This window comes from Blennius ocellaris (assembly GCF_963422515.1).
Source record: "Blennius ocellaris genome assembly, chromosome: 9".
NCBI classification, from domain to species: Eukaryota; Metazoa; Chordata; class Actinopteri; order Blenniiformes; family Blenniidae; genus Blennius; species Blennius ocellaris.
In genome coordinates this window covers 12935988-12955688 of record NC_137658.1, presented here as the reverse complement: position 1 = coordinate 12955688, position 19701 = coordinate 12935988, and the positions used below count along the sequence as shown (strand labels likewise).

General features: G+C 42.7%; 1 protein-coding gene across 1 annotated transcript; it reads right to left on the bottom strand.

The window, feature by feature from the left end:
* Positions 1-278: 278 nt before the first annotated feature.
* tspan17 (tetraspanin 17) lies at positions 279-19120 on the bottom strand. The gene is made up of 8 exons (XM_080501850.1): positions 18601-19120; positions 7624-7674; positions 4921-5067; positions 4006-4176; positions 3401-3526; positions 3030-3077; positions 1379-1495; positions 279-1112 (listed from the first exon to the last, which is right to left on the bottom strand). Exons 1-8 carry the CDS (start codon positions 18685-18687, stop codon positions 1047-1049), a joined length of 813 nt encoding a protein of 270 aa, XP_080357976.1. The 5' UTR covers positions 18688-19120; the 3' UTR covers positions 279-1046.
* Positions 19121-19701: the final 581 nt, after the last annotated feature.

Sequence of the window (19701 nt, the reverse complement as noted above, 5' to 3'; positions counted from 1 at the left end):
GGGAACTTTCAAGGAAGTGCAACTCTTCCTCTGCATGGTGTCCGTCCTATCTAAACTTCAGCACACATTGTTTGGAACCGGTGGCAGAAAGCATATTTTGTTTCAGAAACACCCTGAGGTACTGTGGGGCGGGTGCAGGACTTTCATGTAAAGATCAGGAAAAAGACAAATTATATATATATATATATATATATATATATATATATATATATATATATATCTCACCGGAAATTAATGGCACGGTTTGTTTGTTTTTCTTACAATTGAAATCAGAATGTGGCTCTCCTGAAATGACTTCAAGTTGTAGATGTGATGTTCAGAGGTTGTTGGTTTTTCTTTTCAGTGGTCATGAAAGGTCAGAATGGAAAAAAGATGACATGGAGAGGAATCCATGTCTTTAGTGGCCACCCACCATCCTTTAGAGCTAAAAGTGGGGATGAGAGGGAAAGAAAAAAAAAAAGAGCCTGTTTTTGTTTTTTTAAACAATAAAACCCTTGCTGAGTGGGAACAAGTCTCCAAGACAACGTGACGCTTGACCTAAAAAAAAAAAAAAAAAAAGCTGGCTCATTGTCACTTTTCCTGTTTGTCACTTGTCTCCTATTTTCATCCATGGCTTCCGATCTCCTTGTTGACAGGAGTCCTTGTGCAACGACGTGCCATAAATACATTTGTCCATAGAACAACAACAACAACAACAAAAAATCTGTGGAAACAGTAATTTAAAAAAAAAAAGAAAAAGACAGTCTGAAGTACGCAGGACCATCCTCGGTATATTTGGGTTAAAAATCCCATCTGAGAGGTAAACAAAGCTTTGACTGTTTGGTTTTGCACTGAATATTTTCCTTCTCCCTTTTCAAATGTCACAGGGCAGTAAAGTCTTTGAGTCTGCATATATGCAAGTGCAGAGTGTGTTTGTGCTGCTTAGCTCAGTGGCAAAGTAGACAAGGTTTGTTGGCTCTCAGCCCCTCGGCTGGACGGGACTGTTTGTGTGTGGTGTTGACCAGGCGGGGCCGGCGGGGTGGGGCTTCCCCACGTCACTCCTCTTGTCACCAGTTGGCCATGACAGCTTTAACATCACTCACCAGGTTTTGAGCAAGGCAGATACCAAAAATCTGGAAGGGGGGGGTCGAGGAGAAACAACATATTACTTTTGTTAAAAGTGGGCAACATGTTTCCGGAAAGATTAGTGTGAACGGCGTCCTCAAAGCAGCTTGCTTAAATTGATCTGCTTGATGTTGCACATCATAACCACTAGATGGCAGTGATGGCCCAAACTGAAGCCATAGATGTGCCTTAAGGTAAATGCCTCATTCCAGACAAAGCAGGTTTCCCATGTGATCATTCACAGGAAGAAAGTATCTGCATACAGCACATTTACCTGTAAAAGTGCAACTCCCACAAAGATTCCAGCAACAATAATCAGGTTGTCTTGAAGCCACTTCTCAAACTGTCCCACGCAGCCTTTGGTGTAGATGTATTTCTGTCGGTCCAGATCCTTCAAACAGATTAGAAGTACACTCAAATATGGAATTGGTCAGCACATTTTCATATTTTAATATAAAAAAAAAAAAAAAATGGGAGAACAAAAGGCACTGACATCATTGAAACCAACACGTGAACTCTGGCCTATGACTAAAGCAGTAAACAAACAAGCATTTCACTGTGACGAGGGCAAGAACACTGCGCAATAACTGAGTCACGCTGCTCGGATTCATGTCAGTGTCTGGACATCATGGAGAGTATCACGGCTGAGTGTGCAGCTCCTCCGAGGATCCGGCCAGGACTGAACAAACAGGCAAAAATCTGTTTCCTGTTACCGGACAGATGGCCGCTTGTGTTGTCAGATTGAGCCGATGATGTACAGGGTCTTTTCAGAGGCGCAAATAAAAAGGTGTAATTTACGGCAGCAATGACACCAAGAATGGATGCCTCGGCACAATGCTCTCTTTGTTACTCTTCAAGACAAGTCAACCAGGCAAAGTCTTTGTCCTCTTGCAAAACCAGACCTCGCTTTCAGCCAATGAGAGGTGCAGTGGCTCTCCTGGTAGCCAATAAAAGAGCAGGAAACACTAAGGTTTTTCTCCCTGTGAACTTCCTCTGGAGCTATTTCAGCCCTCGGCCTTTGTTGTGCTTCTGTCCTCCACACGTCTCCCGCTCTTCCTCTTTGCAACCGCGACACCGCGCAAACAGGCGTCAGGAAGTCGCTGCACGCGGCTGATAGTTCCAGTGAAATGTCAACGGCCGAGGCGTTAGCAGGAGAACGCACAGAAAATTAATTCATACCAACTCTGCGGCAGGTGGTTGGCTGTTTTGCACTTCGCCTAGCAACAGCAATCTTTCTGACTGCAGTGCAGTGAGTTGTAACCACCACACCCACACACAGAGGAGAAGGGAACGGACTGGCATAACCCACTGGAGTCGCCAATTACAGAGTGTAGTAAGACGGTTCTCTGGGCTAAAACTGGAGCCTAATTATGCCTGTTAGAAGAACAATCTGTTATTAAAGCAAGAGGCATGCCAAGCAAGTCTTAACCCTGCACATTCCTTACGTCTGCTGTGTTGGCAGTATCTTTTAGGGCACATATGCAAGAAGGAGTCCTTTTCTCCACCTTTCCTCTCACTGAGGCTGTGAAAGGTTTGGATTCCTACTTCAAACTGGAATCCATTTGTGCCTCTGAGGGGGACTGAGATAGAATAGCAAGCCAAATGCAAACAACGTGATTGACAATTTCGCCCTCAACGGCTCAGACTGCTGCGGTGGTTTCAACCAAACGGGTTTGCCGTCAGTCACTTCAACCGGAAAAGCGAGGACACCCGGCCAAGCTCCTCCTCCATCAAGGGCTCTATTGTACAGAGACTTGTTCAGTGGCATGTTTCTCCCAAACTGTTTGCATTTCAGATCAATTGGAAAAGCATTCTGTATACACTATGGTATATTTAGAGCAATAGGCCCTGAGACACGAGCTGGGTAATTATAACATACAGAAGATAGAAACCGGCCTATATTCAGGAATCTCAAAGACACTGACCCCTTGAAGCCGAACATCATAACCACATTGTGTATTGATGACATCTTCCTGCAAAGAAAGAAAGAAAAAAAAACCACTTAGATTTCAATCCATCAGTGTCATCTTATAAAAATGTTTACTCTTGACCAGTGGTGACAACTTTGTTTATTAAAATATCGGATTAGGACAGAGGGTTCCGATCCATTCAGCACTGAGACAATCATACAATTTCACTCAAAGAATAGATTGAACTTTAATCATCAAGTCAGAATGTGAAAACACTACCGTCACGCTAAACACAGGTGGTGCAGTTGCATCGCTCCCAAGATTATTTGTTCACATCAAGATGGGCGATTATGCACCGCGACTCATGTTGTTAATGAGTGACTCACCGCAGGGTCTTTGACGCAGCAGGAGAAGGGGACTCCGCAGCGCTCCCTGCTGGGATTCTTGTCAGTGCAGTTGAAGTAGATGTTCAGGTTCCAGTCGTCTGGTCCGTGCGCGCCACAGCATGACCACTGCGACAGCAGCAACAACAGGCTGAGATTAAAAGCCGGCTCTGGCTAACAGACAGATTTACCTCCTCTGATCTGCTCGTTAGAAGCAGGCTCAGGTCAGCCTGGGTGGTTCGCCAGATTACTGTGGCGGACAGCCGCTCCACGGACCAGAGACTCAAATGGTGAGACTGAGGCGGATCTAATTGCCTTAAGCATGCGTCATGACAGAGTCCGGCATTTACACATGGAAGCCAATTACCCTAACTGTTTCATTCATATAATTGGATAACCGTTCGGAGGAAGTACAATCACATTAATCAAGAGATTACTTCAGCGTTGCAGAGGGTGACTTTTTCTCCCCTCTGCCTGGAACAAGGCTGATACAGCTCAACTTTATCAGTTCATTGAAACAGTGATTTTATCATAATCTAGAAGCATGAAATGTTAATGCTGAACATTTGTCTTGTGTCACGGGTCTCGGCAAACACGCCCGCACTCACATATTCCTGGGCAAAGTCGATCAGATTCTGCAAATCGATGTCATCGCGGTAGGCCTTGACATTGTTGTTGATGAAGAAGTTGAGCTGGTCTTTGATCCAGTCCTTAAAGACGAAGGCGAGGATCCCCGCAGTCAGCTCCAAGAAGAAGATCAAACCCAGGAACACAGAAAACTGGAATGTACATGACACAAACAAACAAACACAAAACAATATTCTTGTCACTTCAGTCGAGAAAGAAAAAAAAAAAAAAAAAGCTTTGTTATTTCTAAAAAGAACAGAAAGGGCAGCTTTGATGTCATGGCCCTGTGCAGGTCTGGTTGGAGCCTCAGTCCTGATTTGCTAAGTGAGAGTGTGGCAACAACAACCGCGGTCCCACAGGTACCGTTATATTATCCCTTTACGGTAAATGTAGGAAGAGACGAGGCTAATGATAAATGCACAACAGCCACATTAGCTCCTCACTGTGACGCCTGACTTACTGCTGCTAATGGACATCAGCTAGAGTTAATAGCTACTCTGCATCGCAGCCAGCAACAAGGCAACTTTGTCTCCGTCAATCTCATGTTCATATCAATACGGCTGGCCACAAATAAACCTCCTAATAATGGCTTTACATTTTAGATTCACTCTCAGCTGAAAAAATAAGCTTGATACACACACACACACACAAAAACCATACTTTAGTTGACAGGGAGAGGCATGCGTTTCCCATCATTACTTTCTGATGTAACGGGATTTGGTTTTGTAATGAGAGAACACATTTATGCTGTGAAACCACTCATCTTGTTCGCCTCGGCTGAGTCAAAGTGACACCTGCTGCACTGGCAGCCTTGGCTCTGGTGTGAACTGCAGAGCTAAGGGGGTGTGAAGTGGTTTAAATGGTGTCTGTGCGCAATAAGTCCGGAGCCAGCTTACAAATTTGAGCAGGAAGGTGTTCTCTCGGAGCGCTCCGATGCAGCCGGCGAAGCCCAGGATGAACATGACCCCTCCTACGACGATGAAGAGCCACACGGGGTCGAAGCCACCAAGATCTGTGATGGATGACAGGTTGGACAGCACACCCTGAGGGGAGAGGGAGGGAGACAAAAGTGCAGTGGAAATTTACTTCAGAGAATCGGTTGTTACCATTCTTGTTACAAGGTCATGGTGAAATTTCTCGCTCTTCAAAAACACACAGTTCACTGTCAAAAGAGTGTGTGATGTCAAAGAGGACCAGGTGGGAATTGAACTTGTGTCACAGGCGAGAGGCCGGCGGGGGTTCACTCAGCGCAGAGATGCAGACGTGCAGCACAAAAATCTATTGAGCTGCAATACAGTTATCTGTTTCATTAGATTGGTATCTATCAAATATGTTGCTGTCTAAATAAAATAACTCAGTCCCTGAAGATTTTTTTTTTTTTTTTTTTTAAATCAATTTATGTTGAACACAGTTTCATTCTGTGGCAGTTCAAGATATTATCAGGCGAGGGAAAGCCTTCTGAAAACATTTGAGGCCTCAGAGCTTCATGACCTAATCTGTCCTTCCTCTCGGTGTTTCCTGCCCTGCAGCCCCCCACGCCACGGTGTGTCCAACATGTTTTCCTGTGGGTCTCTGGGGTTCATCGTGCCTTAACAGAGACAGCTTTCATCTGAAGCGACCAGTCCAATATGAAGCATATATTACACTTTAATACCGCACGCAAATTCTCCAGAAGTTGGACTGCTGGATTAAAGAAAACCAGAATACAATGATTTCGAAATCTTATTACCCTATAGTTTATTCCCAATGTAATATTAACAATACATGAGAAATTTTAAAAGAGACATTTTGCAGGAAATATTAACTCATCTTGAAATTGATCTCAGCTGTTTTCGAAAAGTTCCACCTTCAGTGGTTCGTTCTGCTGTTCTTGTGTCAACAGACAACCAAACGCAAGGAAAGTTTTCCATTTTCACGTGAAAATGTTGTTTAAAGTGGGCTCAAACGCAAACCACTGGAGGAACATTTACACACAAATTCGATTAAGTAGCCAGTAACTTGATTGGGTTATAAAAGGAGCATTTCAGAGACACAGCCGTTCAAATGTAAAGATAAGGCTCACCATTCTGCAAAAAACTGCATTGGAAGATTGTGGCACTATTTTAGAAAAAAAAAACTTCTTCAATAAAATCACTAAGACTGTCCACAGTGTTTTATAGAGAATCAGTCAGAACACAGGCGCTGTAAACACGGTTTGCTGTGTAGTCCAGAAATACATGTGCAAGCTGTACCGTGCGAAGAAGCTGCATGTGAAGATGATCCAGAAACACGGCCAGCTTTTCTGAGCCAAAGATCATTTACAAAAGGTCTGAGGCAAAATTGATTTTTTTTCCCCCCTGCAATCAAAGAAGTCAAATTTGAAAATTCCTTTTGTAAATGACGGATGGCGCATCATACAGAGTCAGTTGGAGAGGGATCATCCCGCTCGTTATCAGCACACAGTTCAAAAGCCTCCATCTGTGCTGGTATGGGGCTGCATTACTGCCTACGGCGTGGGTAGCTTGCACATCTGGAAAGTAAAGTACACTGAGATTTTAGAGAAACATCTGTGCCCACCCCGCCTACTTCAAGGAAGACATTGTATATTTAAGCCACACATCCATCTATTGTGACACCGGGGCTTTACAGTGGAGCTGGGGGGAAAAAAAGCTGAAATCTCACATTGACTCAGTTTAAGAGTCATCTCCTGCGCTCTGCAAGAAGAAAACTGCAGCACAGAGGCAACATGCCGCTTTCTTGTGTTATTAGAGAATAAACAGCTTTCATTTGAATTTGAGCACAAAGCCCAGAACCAATGGAGTAGCATGGCTCCACACAGTGGGATGAAACTAATCATCTCAGTCAGCGAGACCAAAACTCACCATTACGCCTTTTCCAGCAACTGCTATACATCATTCAGCCTAATCCCTTTAAATTATTCACGCTGTTCCACAAAGGTACTTCAGTGCAGTGCTATTTGCACAGAGTTCATGACCAAATGCTACTAATCAGTACATGCTTCTACGCTGGTGCAGCATGTACCAAACCGACTGCGACAATTTCTTGCTAATTAATGAACAAATTGAGTGCCAACTCAATTGGAAGAAGTTTTGTGTGTTGCTGTGATTCGCTGCACATGAGGTTAATGGCGTACGCAACCTTTGCCGACTGCGCAGCGAGGACAATAAACAGTCAGCAATTTCCATGTGAATATGGAGTCCAATTCGTCTTGTGATCGACTCTCATACAGCACAGAGCGTCCCACTCCTGACAGCTGAGAGTCAAACACAAGCATCCCTTCCTCGCCCTAATTCACATATTGGAAAAACAATTTGACCGTTAACTACATATTGGCTCAACAAAACTTAGTTACAAGCTGTACTTAGGCCAGAAACAGAAAAACAAAAATTCATTTCCTGAGATGACAAAGATGTTTTTACCAGAACCATTATCAGGTAATATGCCTTTGAGTGTTTCAGGAATGGTGGTTTTACCTTTCAACTCCCTTCTCTAAAAAGCTCGGTTTACATCTGAAATGGCTCCTGCTGACTTCCAGCTTATGGTGGGGGAAATGCTTGGAGGAATTATTAGTTTTGTCGCGTATTGGTGTTTGCACATACCTTCTCCGCCCATGCCCACAGTCCTACGGCCAAGAAAGCTGCTCCTAGTAACTGTAAGACAAAGCACAAAGAGGAGGCCACACTGTGAGGTCGGAAGCAAACAATCAAGCACACGTTAATGAATAAAACTGTAGTGAGGAAAAACATTAAATTACGTTGAATACAGACTATAAGTATTTGTAGGTTTATCTCAAAGCGAGACAACTTAATTCCTTTTCTATCAGGAGGATTTGGGGCGTGGCGTCTCCCAAGCAACGTATACAAACAACACAACCATCTCCAGATTCACAGTCATATTATGTTATGCTGATTGATCCATGCTAATCCGTGACATAATCTTTTCCCAGCACTGAGTCACAGACTTCACACAAAGGGAAAGAGGAAAGAAATCCCTGATGAAAAATGACCCACATTTCTACGAAACGCAAGCAGAACCGAGCGCCTATGGAAACAACCCGACCCGAGGAAAAGGGCTTTCCAAGCTTTAAAACAAAACTGAATGCTCCTCAGGTGTCTTGGCGTACTGTGAACAACAGTGAAACACAGCATACGCAGGTTACTACAGGTTAGACACATTGCGCGGGGCCGCTTAAGAGGCTGCTGGATGCGATACCTGGAGAGGGAGGGAAATCCCTCAGGTATTAAGCTCCCATCCTTGCGAAGGATGAATGCAGGGCTCAGGGCTTGAAACACGCTGAAAGAGTGCCAGGTGACTGCTATAGAGGGACACATTATGAGATTACTACATGGCCCTCTGTGAATAAAAAAAAACCCCAAAAAAACAACCAAACAACAGCAAGGCTTTAGACCGACGCAAACCAGACTGCATGTTGAGAAAATTGCTGTGTGCGTGGGTCTGACATCTACCATTTATTGGCCACGATATATAATTTCTAACAGAGTTGGAATAGCTATGAACTCAACTGAGTAAGAGTCTGAAACATAAAAAGCAGGCGAACTGATGGAAATTGTTAACGTGGTAATTTTCTCTGGTAACGCTGTCGGACGTAACAAGCCAAACAAGGTGACTGTGCGCCAAGAAATAACAAAAACAACAGCAGCAGCAGCAGCAGCAGCAGCAGCAGGAGTGGGGAAGTCACTGCTGAGCCAGTCCGCTGGTTACAAAATCAGTTGAAGAGGGAATGGTGGTTTTAACTGGAAACTGACATGGAGGAGGAGTCAAGGTGAGCAGGAGAGACAACATTCATCCTCGTACATTATAGAAAGCATAAAGAAGTCTTCTCTGTTCATGGAAATCTAATGAAAACCGTCTGAGAAGTACGACAGGCCGAAATCAGAGTTCACTTTGCGTTCGCAGTGGTGATTTAGTGTCGAACCAAAAGATGGAAACAGACGACACATCAGACGCTCTTATAGTGTCTGTGACAATTACAGTACTTCCACAACATTCATTGAGGTGGTATTTCTAACAGCCCAGATTTCACAGTCACTTTCAAAGTGAACAAAGGAGAGCAGCAGAAGATAACAGTCATCTCCTGTGTTTGATGGTAAATATAGACATCTTAGGTCCTTGCCTGATTTTATACTTGCACTTCAAGTGGAGCAGATTTTGGCAGGAAGTGGACTGTGAAACACTCCTCAATAAGTCCTGCAATGTTTCCTGGGCTCACATTTCAAAGAAAACTTACAGAGCAACCGTATCAGGGTTTATTGTGTGAATTCAAGGAACTCTCAATACTCCTTCAATACAGCCTCATTACAAGCCCATACACATTCAATGAACTCTTAATAGAACTTTGATATGGCCTTAGTACACATAATCAATACTGACTCAATACAGCTTGAATGCACCCTCAGTCCACATTCAATACATTGTCAATACACAGTAAGAGCTTTAATTCAACCTCACTGTTTCCTTATTACACACATCAATACATTTTAAATGCACACTCGATACATCCTCAACAGAGCCACAATGATCACATCCTCAATAGACCCTCACTAGAGACACCCAACATTTTCATTATAGGTTCATTACTCATTGAAAACACCTTCAATATAAAACTCCGTGGATCACAAAAATCCTTGTTACACCCATAATCTGTACTCTTCAGTTATTGTACATATAGAACTGCAATACGGACCTAATACAGACTCCATGCAACTCCAATATAGGCCCAATAAATCCTCAATATAGCTTTCAACACATCCTCATCCCACCCTCACCAAGTTCAAAGTGACTAAAGCATCGAGCTGGCTCAGTGTTGAAAATTCCCGCTGGTTACGACCAAAATCGTTAAACAAAATGGTTTCGGTTTGAACACTTCCCAAAATGAGAAGAATGAGCCGTCATTGTCAGTCAGGATTTGTCCTGCCCGAGCAGACCCCCCTGTAGAGAAGACACACTGATTTCACTCTCCAAAATAGCTGTAAATAAAAACAATCCTGCCCACCGACGTCTCAGCAATGTGCTTCCTGTCTAACTCCCATTGCTCGGTCCTCAATGGGAAATCAGTGGGAGTTGATTAGACTTTGATGAATAGTATCTAGGCAGCACAACAGCTGATATTTTCCTAATTACAGTTATTATCTACCATTGCTACACTTGGGAAACATTTGAAATTGTCTTAATTAGACAAAGAAGATGAAGAATACCTCGGATTTCAGCAGGAGCATCACATTCAATTAGTGTTTGTTGGGTTTCTCTCTGCTAAAAGCACCAAAAAATTACTGTTGCATGCGGTGCAATAGAAAGAAAGATTGAATTAGTTGGATTGAATAGGGCCTTCTTTGCATGTTTGACGAGGCAGACACGATACTGCAGGGGCGCCAGAGCTGGTAACATTCAGAGATCCCACAATCCACCACCAACTACTCATCTTGCAGCATTTTGGGGAAACTCAAGAACCCAAAATAAACTTGATCCATGTCAATACTCATAATCGAATGCCAGATGTCCTGGTGGTTCAGGTTTGAAGGTCATTTTAAAAGGATTCCAGTTGAGGGACTCGTTCGGTTTTTCGTAACCTCCGTTTAAGTCCGGCCCCACCTCCTCCGACACCCGCCCACCATCTGCACCTGATTGCACGCTTTCGCAACAGCCGTGTGGAAACAGTTCAGATTCCTGGTTAGTATCAAGGAGGGTGGAAGTCGTGATGTAATCAAAATGCACGGAGTTTATCACCCTAGTTTGGAGAAACTTTGCTGTGGGAGGGACTGGCAATGCTTCGAATATGCGGGCGCATATTCAAGAACATCACCTCCGTCACTGTGCTGAGACAGCTCAGCGGTTGTACATCTCTTCTCTTTTCCTCAACTTTTCATCTGTATTTAAAAAAAAAAAAAAAAAAAAAATCAAATCTATTCTCATCTATAAGATAATTATAGATAAGATAATAAGAGCTACTTCACTTGCAAGCTGGACAAAACAATTAAAAATATTATTCGAAATCCTAGTTTTTAAAAAGAAAAGAAAATCAAGGCTTGAATCAAAACAGTGGAACCATTACATTCCTATTCAGTATGGATACAGACACTTCTACTATCCCATCATGTCTGCGTCTGATCCAACTCTGAACTCAATCAGACAGAAAAAAGAAAAAAGAGAAGAAAAAAAGAGCCTCTCCACTGTGGTGCTTTGAAAAAGAAAACAGCAGCCGCACACTCGAAAGGTACTTCTGTTATGTGGCCAATTTTGTTATTATTTCCGGTCAAAAGTACTTTATTGCATGTCAACTTGTATTTACCCCGTCACAGCTCAAGGCGCCCTTGAAGGCAGCGTTAAGTGGGACAGCTACAAAAAGGTATCATTTGTGGTCGCCTGCCGTTTCTTCTGTATCTCACAGCAACTTCAAGAGGAGACAGAGCGCTGAACAATTAAAAATGAAACATCGATGGTAAAAGTGTTCAGCTAGGAACTTGCAGGTTGGTTTTAAATACATTTCCATTAAAAAAAACAAAAAAAAACAAACCTTGAGTTGACCTCAAAGGAAAAAAAAAAAAGAGAAACCAATGATGGAATTCACATCATACTTCCATGAATTCATGCGAGAAATTGCATGAATGACAAGTCAGCTGGAAAATTGAATTAGTACAGCCCTCTAAGAACGAGTCATGGTGGTGACGAAGAGCACAAAAAAAGCTGCATATACTTCAGTTGTCATTTTTAGTTTAATTTAGATCTTTCTAATAATGTTGCAGACAGATACTGAGTAATAACCGCAGCTCTGTGACTTGTGAATGTTAAAGAAGGTGCAGGTTATAGCCGACATAACACAGCTTAGCTTTGGTAATAGTTGTTGCTGTCAAAGGTTCAAGCAATTAGTCGCATTTCTGGTTGAGAAAGGGCTGTTCGGTGCTCACGTCTGCTTGTTTCCCAACACAATGTCACTCAGAAGTTGAAATTATTTCATTCGGTACAAAACAATAGGGAGCTGTCGTACATCAACATTTGGTGTCTTTTTTTGGAAGCGGATGAGAGTTTATGCACACTGTGAAACCATCTGTCATGACGGTCATGTTTCAGGAGGTTGGATGTGATTTCTGATGCGAGTCACATTGCATTTAATAGAATACATTTGTAGGAACTTTGATGAATTTAAATTCCCCAGAAATATGCCAAATGATATTATTATGAAAAGAACAGGACTTTATGGCAGAAAGACAAAATATTCCAGCACACATTTGCTCTTTCTGTAAAAAACCTTTTTTTTTTTTTTCCCCTTGAAAGTCTCCAAGAGAGGCTGCAGGCCCCCACTTCAGTCTCTGATTCGCCAAGACATTACAGTGAAGCCAAAAGTGTGGCAAAAACACAGAGAAACAGAAGCCCACAAAGTGAAGACAACAGGCCATTTTCCAGATCGATACCAGTTTCTGAAAAAATGTCGTATTCTGGCTTTCTGTGACAATTGCAAGTGTAACTAGGACAAACTCAGACAAGCCAAAGAATGTATATGTAATGTATTCAATGGGGATGTTGCGCAATAGCAGGAGACTAAATTATGACCATATGATGAAGGTATGAAGAAGATTAAAGAAGGAATGGAGCACAAATTTCAATTTTAGCCTTTTTCTTTTGGAGCATTGGCTGCTTTGTGTGTGTGTGTGTGTGTGTGTGTGTAATTTTGTCCATTGATAAAATATGTTGGTGCTACGTCACTCCTTCTACAGCCCAGAGAGATGACACCCATGTTACATTAATGACAAGATATATGATTTAAATTTTCAACATCAGATAGACAAAAATATGTTCAGACTTTCAAAAAAAAAAGAAAAAAAAGAAAAAGAAAAGATATGGATCACACACTAGCAAAAAAAAATGCACTATTTCCTGTAAAGTCAACTAAACATATACAGTTTTTTTTTTTTTTAAGCACTATCAGTAAAACAACTATTCCCTCATGGAACAATAACGTTCTGTGATGTTAACATGAATACGTACGTTCAGAATGAACTGAACCTTTGAACAGTGCTTGCACTGCCTCGTCTTTATCTGACTTTTAAATCCAAGTCAATCTGTGGCAGTGAAACATGCACCTTGTCTAGAAGCTGAGCAGACAATCAGCACATTTCACTGTAGCAACAGGAGATAAACACCAAGGATAAATCAAACACAAGATGCTTATTTTGAACATCTCCTGCCTCTGAAGAATTTGGGGAATGAAACCAAATAAAACAAAGAAAGCAGAGTCACTTTTCCTCGTTTGCTCCGTCTTTGTTTAATCAAACCTCACATGCACTTTTAAGTCATTTGCTTTCATTTCTTCTAATTATTTTAGTCGGAACCATGAATTGTATTGCTATATTACTCCATTTCATCAGTCAGCAATTAGGCAAAAGCTGCAACTTGATGTCCTCGTATGCACTTCTTCATTTAATTCAGGATTTTTCCACAGTCAACTGCGGCAGTAAGATGTGTGTGTCCCGCAGCGAGGGTTCCTCATTCCGTGTGGACAAAGATTATCAACACTTGAGAAGATGCCTCCTTAAGCCAGCTGATCCCATTAACCTTAGCTAACTAGCAGAAAAATCAAGCTCCCCTCCTCTTGGTCACACACACAAATGCATAGGGTATAGACCTACTGGAGTGTGACTGCCCTTTCAATGACTCCTTGAAAAACGGAATATCTAATGCCTCCGACCGTGTGAACACAGTCATCCCTGGGCAGGCCATATTGTCGAGTGGATCAACTAATTATTCAGCCTCTGTGACTCAACATGAAATAAACATGTCCATATATTGGCATGTCGGTTCTACCCAATACTGCAGAATCAGTTCATTTATCGAAATATCGACAACAGACTCAGGTTTAGAATCAAAACCAGAACTAGGATCGAGAGACAATCGCTTCGTCTTCAAAACTCTTACAGCTTTGAGTCCGAGTTGAAAAGAGAAACCTCTGACTCGCTGCTCGCACTGGATTTTATCTGTGGGAAAGCCGAAAACTGCGAAACATGAAAAACACCAGGGTACAATACAGGAAAATAAATGTTATCTGGTATCACATTGTGTATACAGAGAAGTGCTTTTTCAGGAGGTTGAGCGAGCCAGTAAACCACCGCATGCCTCGGCTCTCCGTTCTCACTCCCCAGAGATTTCCCAATATTACATGCGAATCGTTTTTATTTAGTTTTGCTGCACAGAAAACAAGCTTTCAGAAGTACTCTTATCTTGCAGTGTTGAAACAAATGGGAATTTCTTTTAAAAAAACAACAACAAAAAAACAAACGGTTTTCTCCATATTTCATCTATAAAATGTGTTGCACACTGCTACATTACCTGTGAAATGAAGAGTTCAGTTCTATGTGATCAGGCTCATTTATATTCCATTCCAATGATGGCGGTTTGACTGCATGTTTAATATGTGAACAGAAATTTACATTTAGATAAAAAAATAAAATTAAAAAAAGGCTTATAAGGGGTTTCAACCGAAGAGGAACAAACATGCCTATTTGATCTCGGTTGGGCCAAATCAATTGAATGAAAGCACACTGAAAATTATATTTGCATTAGATTGAGAACAGGGGTGTAAAAAGCCTCAGTCAGACTGCACAGAATGTGCCTGTACAGTACTGTACGGTTTGGGTTTTCGTGCGTTCCCACAGCAAAAGCTGTGGATGACACAAAAAGAACCGTAATGAGGGGTTACAATTTTTCCGTCACCCTTTTGTTGGGGTACCCAGCGCTACAGAACGGGTGCAACGAGGAGGAGCAAAACGCAGCCGACTGTTGATTGGCCAGTGATTTCCGTCACTCTCGACAAGCAGCGACATTTAAATAGCTCATCGGCCGTATAAACCCTCCCGTTGCTTACATACTCTGCTTTGCGCACGCTGGTTGTTTAGCTAACTGGGTTTATTGAAATGTCAGCTCGACACTGCAACCCGGTGTGCTGACGAGGAGCAGATGCTCCTCTAACGTAACAGGAGAGGTGGATATTTCAGCAGTAGCTGGACGCTGCTGGTCAGAATGAGAACTTTTACCAAGCTGCGTATTTAGCATGTAGCCTCGCTACTGTGTGAGCCCAGGAGAACGTTAGCATGTAGCGCAGTCAGGGCTACGTGATGCACCTGAACGCTTCAATCAGGGCTGTAGGCTCCCGCAGTTAAAACTGGACCAACATTGACGTCACAGTAGGCCTGGGCAATAAACCGAAAATGAACCGATACAGAAATGTATGAAAATTACCAACCTCGTTTTGCCCATTTCGGTAGATTCGGTGTTTAAAAAAAAAAAAGAAGAAGAAAAGAAACGTTGATTTTGAATGTGTGTAGGTAGCATGTCTCTTTAAGACACTGGTCTGGGTCAGAGACGCGACGTGAAAATATGTAACTTCTTTTACGAGAATTAAGTAAGAAGGTATTACTTCATGTAACTGTGGAGAAATCCCATGTTTTCAGGTGCAATACAGATGAAGTCACGGGTATGGAAAAATGTCTGAGTTTGGAGGGATTTACCTCAAAAAGTCACCAAAGAATCCAAGGTAAACCTAAGTTAGTCTTTTAAACGGACATATCTTTGCAACTTGTGGCACACTGCACCAATTTTATGCTGGAGACGCTGCACCATCGACAGACATGGACTGTCAGATTAGATTTGTATTGAATTTTTTAAAATCACATCAAATGGTTTGTCTGGAAAATATATCTATATATACATACATACATACATCTACAGTATTTATTGGCGTGTTTCTGAGCAGAAGGTGAAGTATTGAAATATCTATCATGGAAAACAACTGATACAGTGCCTCTTCTCACCCTAGCAGTGTCAACAGGCTTCACACTTCCAATCTGAATTCAATTTCAGCAGCAACAACAACAACAACCCACGCTGCCGTGACTCGACCTCCACTGAGCAGCTTGTAGGCCAAGGACACTTCAGCACCGTGAACAAGACGAACCGGGGATTCAATCGGCAGCAGACAACCTGAAGCACGTTTTAGTACCCAAGTATATTCACGTGATGAGGCCATTTGCATAAAGCACAAAAAGCTACGTGGAGACATTTTCAGCGTTGGATGTGAACTGCAGTTCTGGTGGCTAACCGACAAAATTATGTCAAAAAGGCTATGTACAAGTATGCAGGATTAACAAAAATGTCATTTCAGGAAAACCCATTACATGAGGAACAAACTCAATAAAAGACTTAAATGCAAGAGCAGAAATATAACCTGCATTTGTATTCATCACAGTCGAAGGGGTTTAAACACAACGAGACAAAAATAAGGACATAAATTATTAATTAAAAATCAACTCTGTGTTCTTGAGAATCAATTGATTATTATAAAAGCACAACGTGGTGATGCAGTGTGTATATGTGCGCTGAACGCATCGGGGTCTTCTTACACTGGCACTCTAAAAGCGTCTCGAGCAGCGAGTGTCCCCAAATGGCTGCAGTGGCACTTCTTTACAGCTGTCCACCTGCGACGGAGCCGAGTGGCTCCCAGAGCCAGAAGTGAACGGGCACTCCAACCCGTATCTGGCTAATAACGCTCTGCCCGCATCCAACCGACTCAGCAACTTGGTTACAGCTTAACAAGCTCTTAATTACGGCGTGTGGGGCTTCCAAACATTTCAGCAGCTCAGGCAGTAAAATGTGATTAATTAAGTGGAGGTGAAGAATGCGTCTATTCTGAGGAGAGAAGGTGTGTTGTTCTTGGGGGAGAATGTGTGGCTGTTGACAGCACGCTGTGGCGCTTGCAAGAATTCACAGTGAGAAGAAGTGCTCGCCTGTATTGCTCCATCTCGCGCACAATGTTTATGGACTTACAAGTATTTCGTCTCAATTTGGGCCGCATTTTGGAGACTGACAAGATCACTATAGGAAAGACAAATGGGTTGATTTGTGGAGAATAAAACCCATTTCTCTCCATCTCGGCAAGGCGCTGGCTTGTCTGTCAAATCCAGTTCTGCAACACGAAGACAGGAGCCAAACAACTTGTAGTGATTGTTACCAGAAACGGCCAGCGAGCTGCAACTTGTTCGAAGAGCTCAGACACAAGATGGTTAGTTTGGCTTTGAGTGTCAAACAAAATATGAGTCAGAAACAATGTAACAGCCCTATGACTCAATATTTCCTGGTTGATTGCTCAGATCAATTGAATAACGAAGCTTCTTTTTTATTTTACTGGTGAAATGAATTTGTGCTTCTTCCATCACCAAGAACATGCTCGAGGCACTTCTCTCAGTTCATATTACCTCTGCTGTACAGAATAAACCAGCAGAGGTGTGGAGGCAGGGATGAGAGGTGGAGTAAATGGAATGCAGCCAGCGACATGTGGATCCTGTGTACCTGATGAGCACAACAGAAGAAGCATATGATGGTATGAACTGCAAAAATCGCACCCTCCCTTTTCTCATAGTCTTTGTCCTCACCATCCCTCTTTGTGCGTCTGTGGGTGTGTGAGCAAAGACAAACAATGCTTTCCCACAGAGGCCGAGCACTATAGTAGAGGACGGAGTGAAAAGGGGCGCCTGAAAAGAGGAGGGCTGGGTGGTATTCAGGCCGTGTGGCCTTTTCCTTCCAACTGTGTGTGGGAAGACCCTCTGGGGCACACAGACACACCATTCCTTCACCCACAGACACGACACTACGCCAGGCGTGCACAGGCAACGCAGACGGGCGAAGAGGGAGGGGGCGAGGGAGCGTGAACAGAGAAACTTTTCAGGCTGAGGAGGGATAGAGATGGAGGGGGTGGTGTTGTAAATGAGATGTGGGATCACTTGCCACAGGCTGAACAATACAGATGAGACTCTGAGGCAACTTTCAGCTCAATCATACCAACAGGTCAAACACACACACACACACACACACACACACACACACACACACACACACACACACACACACACACACACACACACACACACACACACACACACACACACACACACACACACACACACACACACACACACACACACACACACACACACACACACACACACACACAAAGCTGCTGCAACAGACAATTAAACTACCATCAGTTTTTGTTAAACTTCTAAGAACTTTATCTAAAGTGACTGGTACCTGGACTCACCTGTTTAGAAACCAAAGGCAAATCAATTTATTTCATTATTCTAAGCCAGTAGAGGTACAGAAGAGATCAAATGTTAGTATTCAAAACTAAATATGAAAACTTTAACTTCATTGGTCATTTAAGGGCTTTGTTATATCACACGTGATCTCTGTAAGTAATTAATTCCTCCCTCATTACAGCAAACTTGGTGATCTGTTATGCAAGACACCACACACACACACCACCACAACCACAACAAGAACAACAACAACAAACAAGCAAAAACAACAAAAACTACATGCTTATGTTAAAAAAAAAAAAAATCATCTGAAATAAACTTTTTTTAAATTAGATATTCTACTCATATGGCACCAGTTCACACCAGCACTGCAAACGTGTCAAACTAAATAAAAGTTTAATATTCTGTTTAGCAACATTGGCGTCATTTTTCTCAGCCAACTAAGCGATGGGATGAATAACAACTGCATTTACTTACCCAAAACAATATATTGAATCCAAATAGGCAGTATTTGACGCAGCAGCTGACCTCGGCTCCTTTAAAGTGATGGTGTTTTCTACTCATTCTTCCAGGGAAGGTGGCGGCTAGCCTGTGAAGCTAGGAAACTACTACAACTGCCACTTCTAAGGCTCCAGTCAAAGCTGCACTTTTCCCCGTAAACTTCTCAAATCAATGCAAGTTGGCCCCATGAGCCAATTCGAGCCAAACTTTCGGCGTGTTGGTGACTTAAATCAATCATATATGCGCCTAAACGATCGCCTCCTCCCGATGAGCTTTTAGCCTGCTAGGCCGGCTAGCTTCCCAATCCCAACTTCTCCAGTTAGCATTAGCGGCTAACCACAACAAATCCAGCGACGCTTCACTGAGACGCTCATCTGCACTTCTGACGACGTCCAGCCTCACAGTCGCTGCTTTCCTCCGGGACACACCGGGGAGGGGAGACGGAGAAAGAGGCACAGAGAGAGAGACCTCCGGCGGTGGGGCTTTCAGCGTAACCTGCCCGATGTTATCTGTGCTGCCGCATCGCCGCCCGGAGTCTTCATCCTTGTTGTTCGGGGCTGTGAAACAAGAAGCCCTGCTGTCAAACGCTGCTCCGCCGCGCTGGCTGGCTGGCTGGCTGGCTGTCGCCCTTTTCACCTCAAGAGCGGCCTCTTGTGTCTTAAAGCGTGTGTTTTGACTTCACCTTAAACCAGTCAAACACGATTAAAAAAAACTAAACAAAAAAACAAAAAATCTAATCTCGACTTCGTACTCGATCACAGTCCAACTGAACGCTTCACCTGAAATGAACCTGCAGCGACAACAACACATCTCGATGATAAACATGAAAAAAATGAAGCAGGATCACCACACTGTCACCAATCATCTTATGAATGAATGAATGAATGAATGAATGAATGAATGAATGAATGAATGACTTGTTTCTGGTCATAGTTCAAAACAAAAAGATTACAAACACCAACAAATACTCTTCACTTCAAATAAATAGGAGTGATAGAGTGATAGTCTGAAGCCAGCGGCTGCATACATGCAACTCCATGACAAAATACCAAGACTAAGAATAAAAAAGATTAAAAA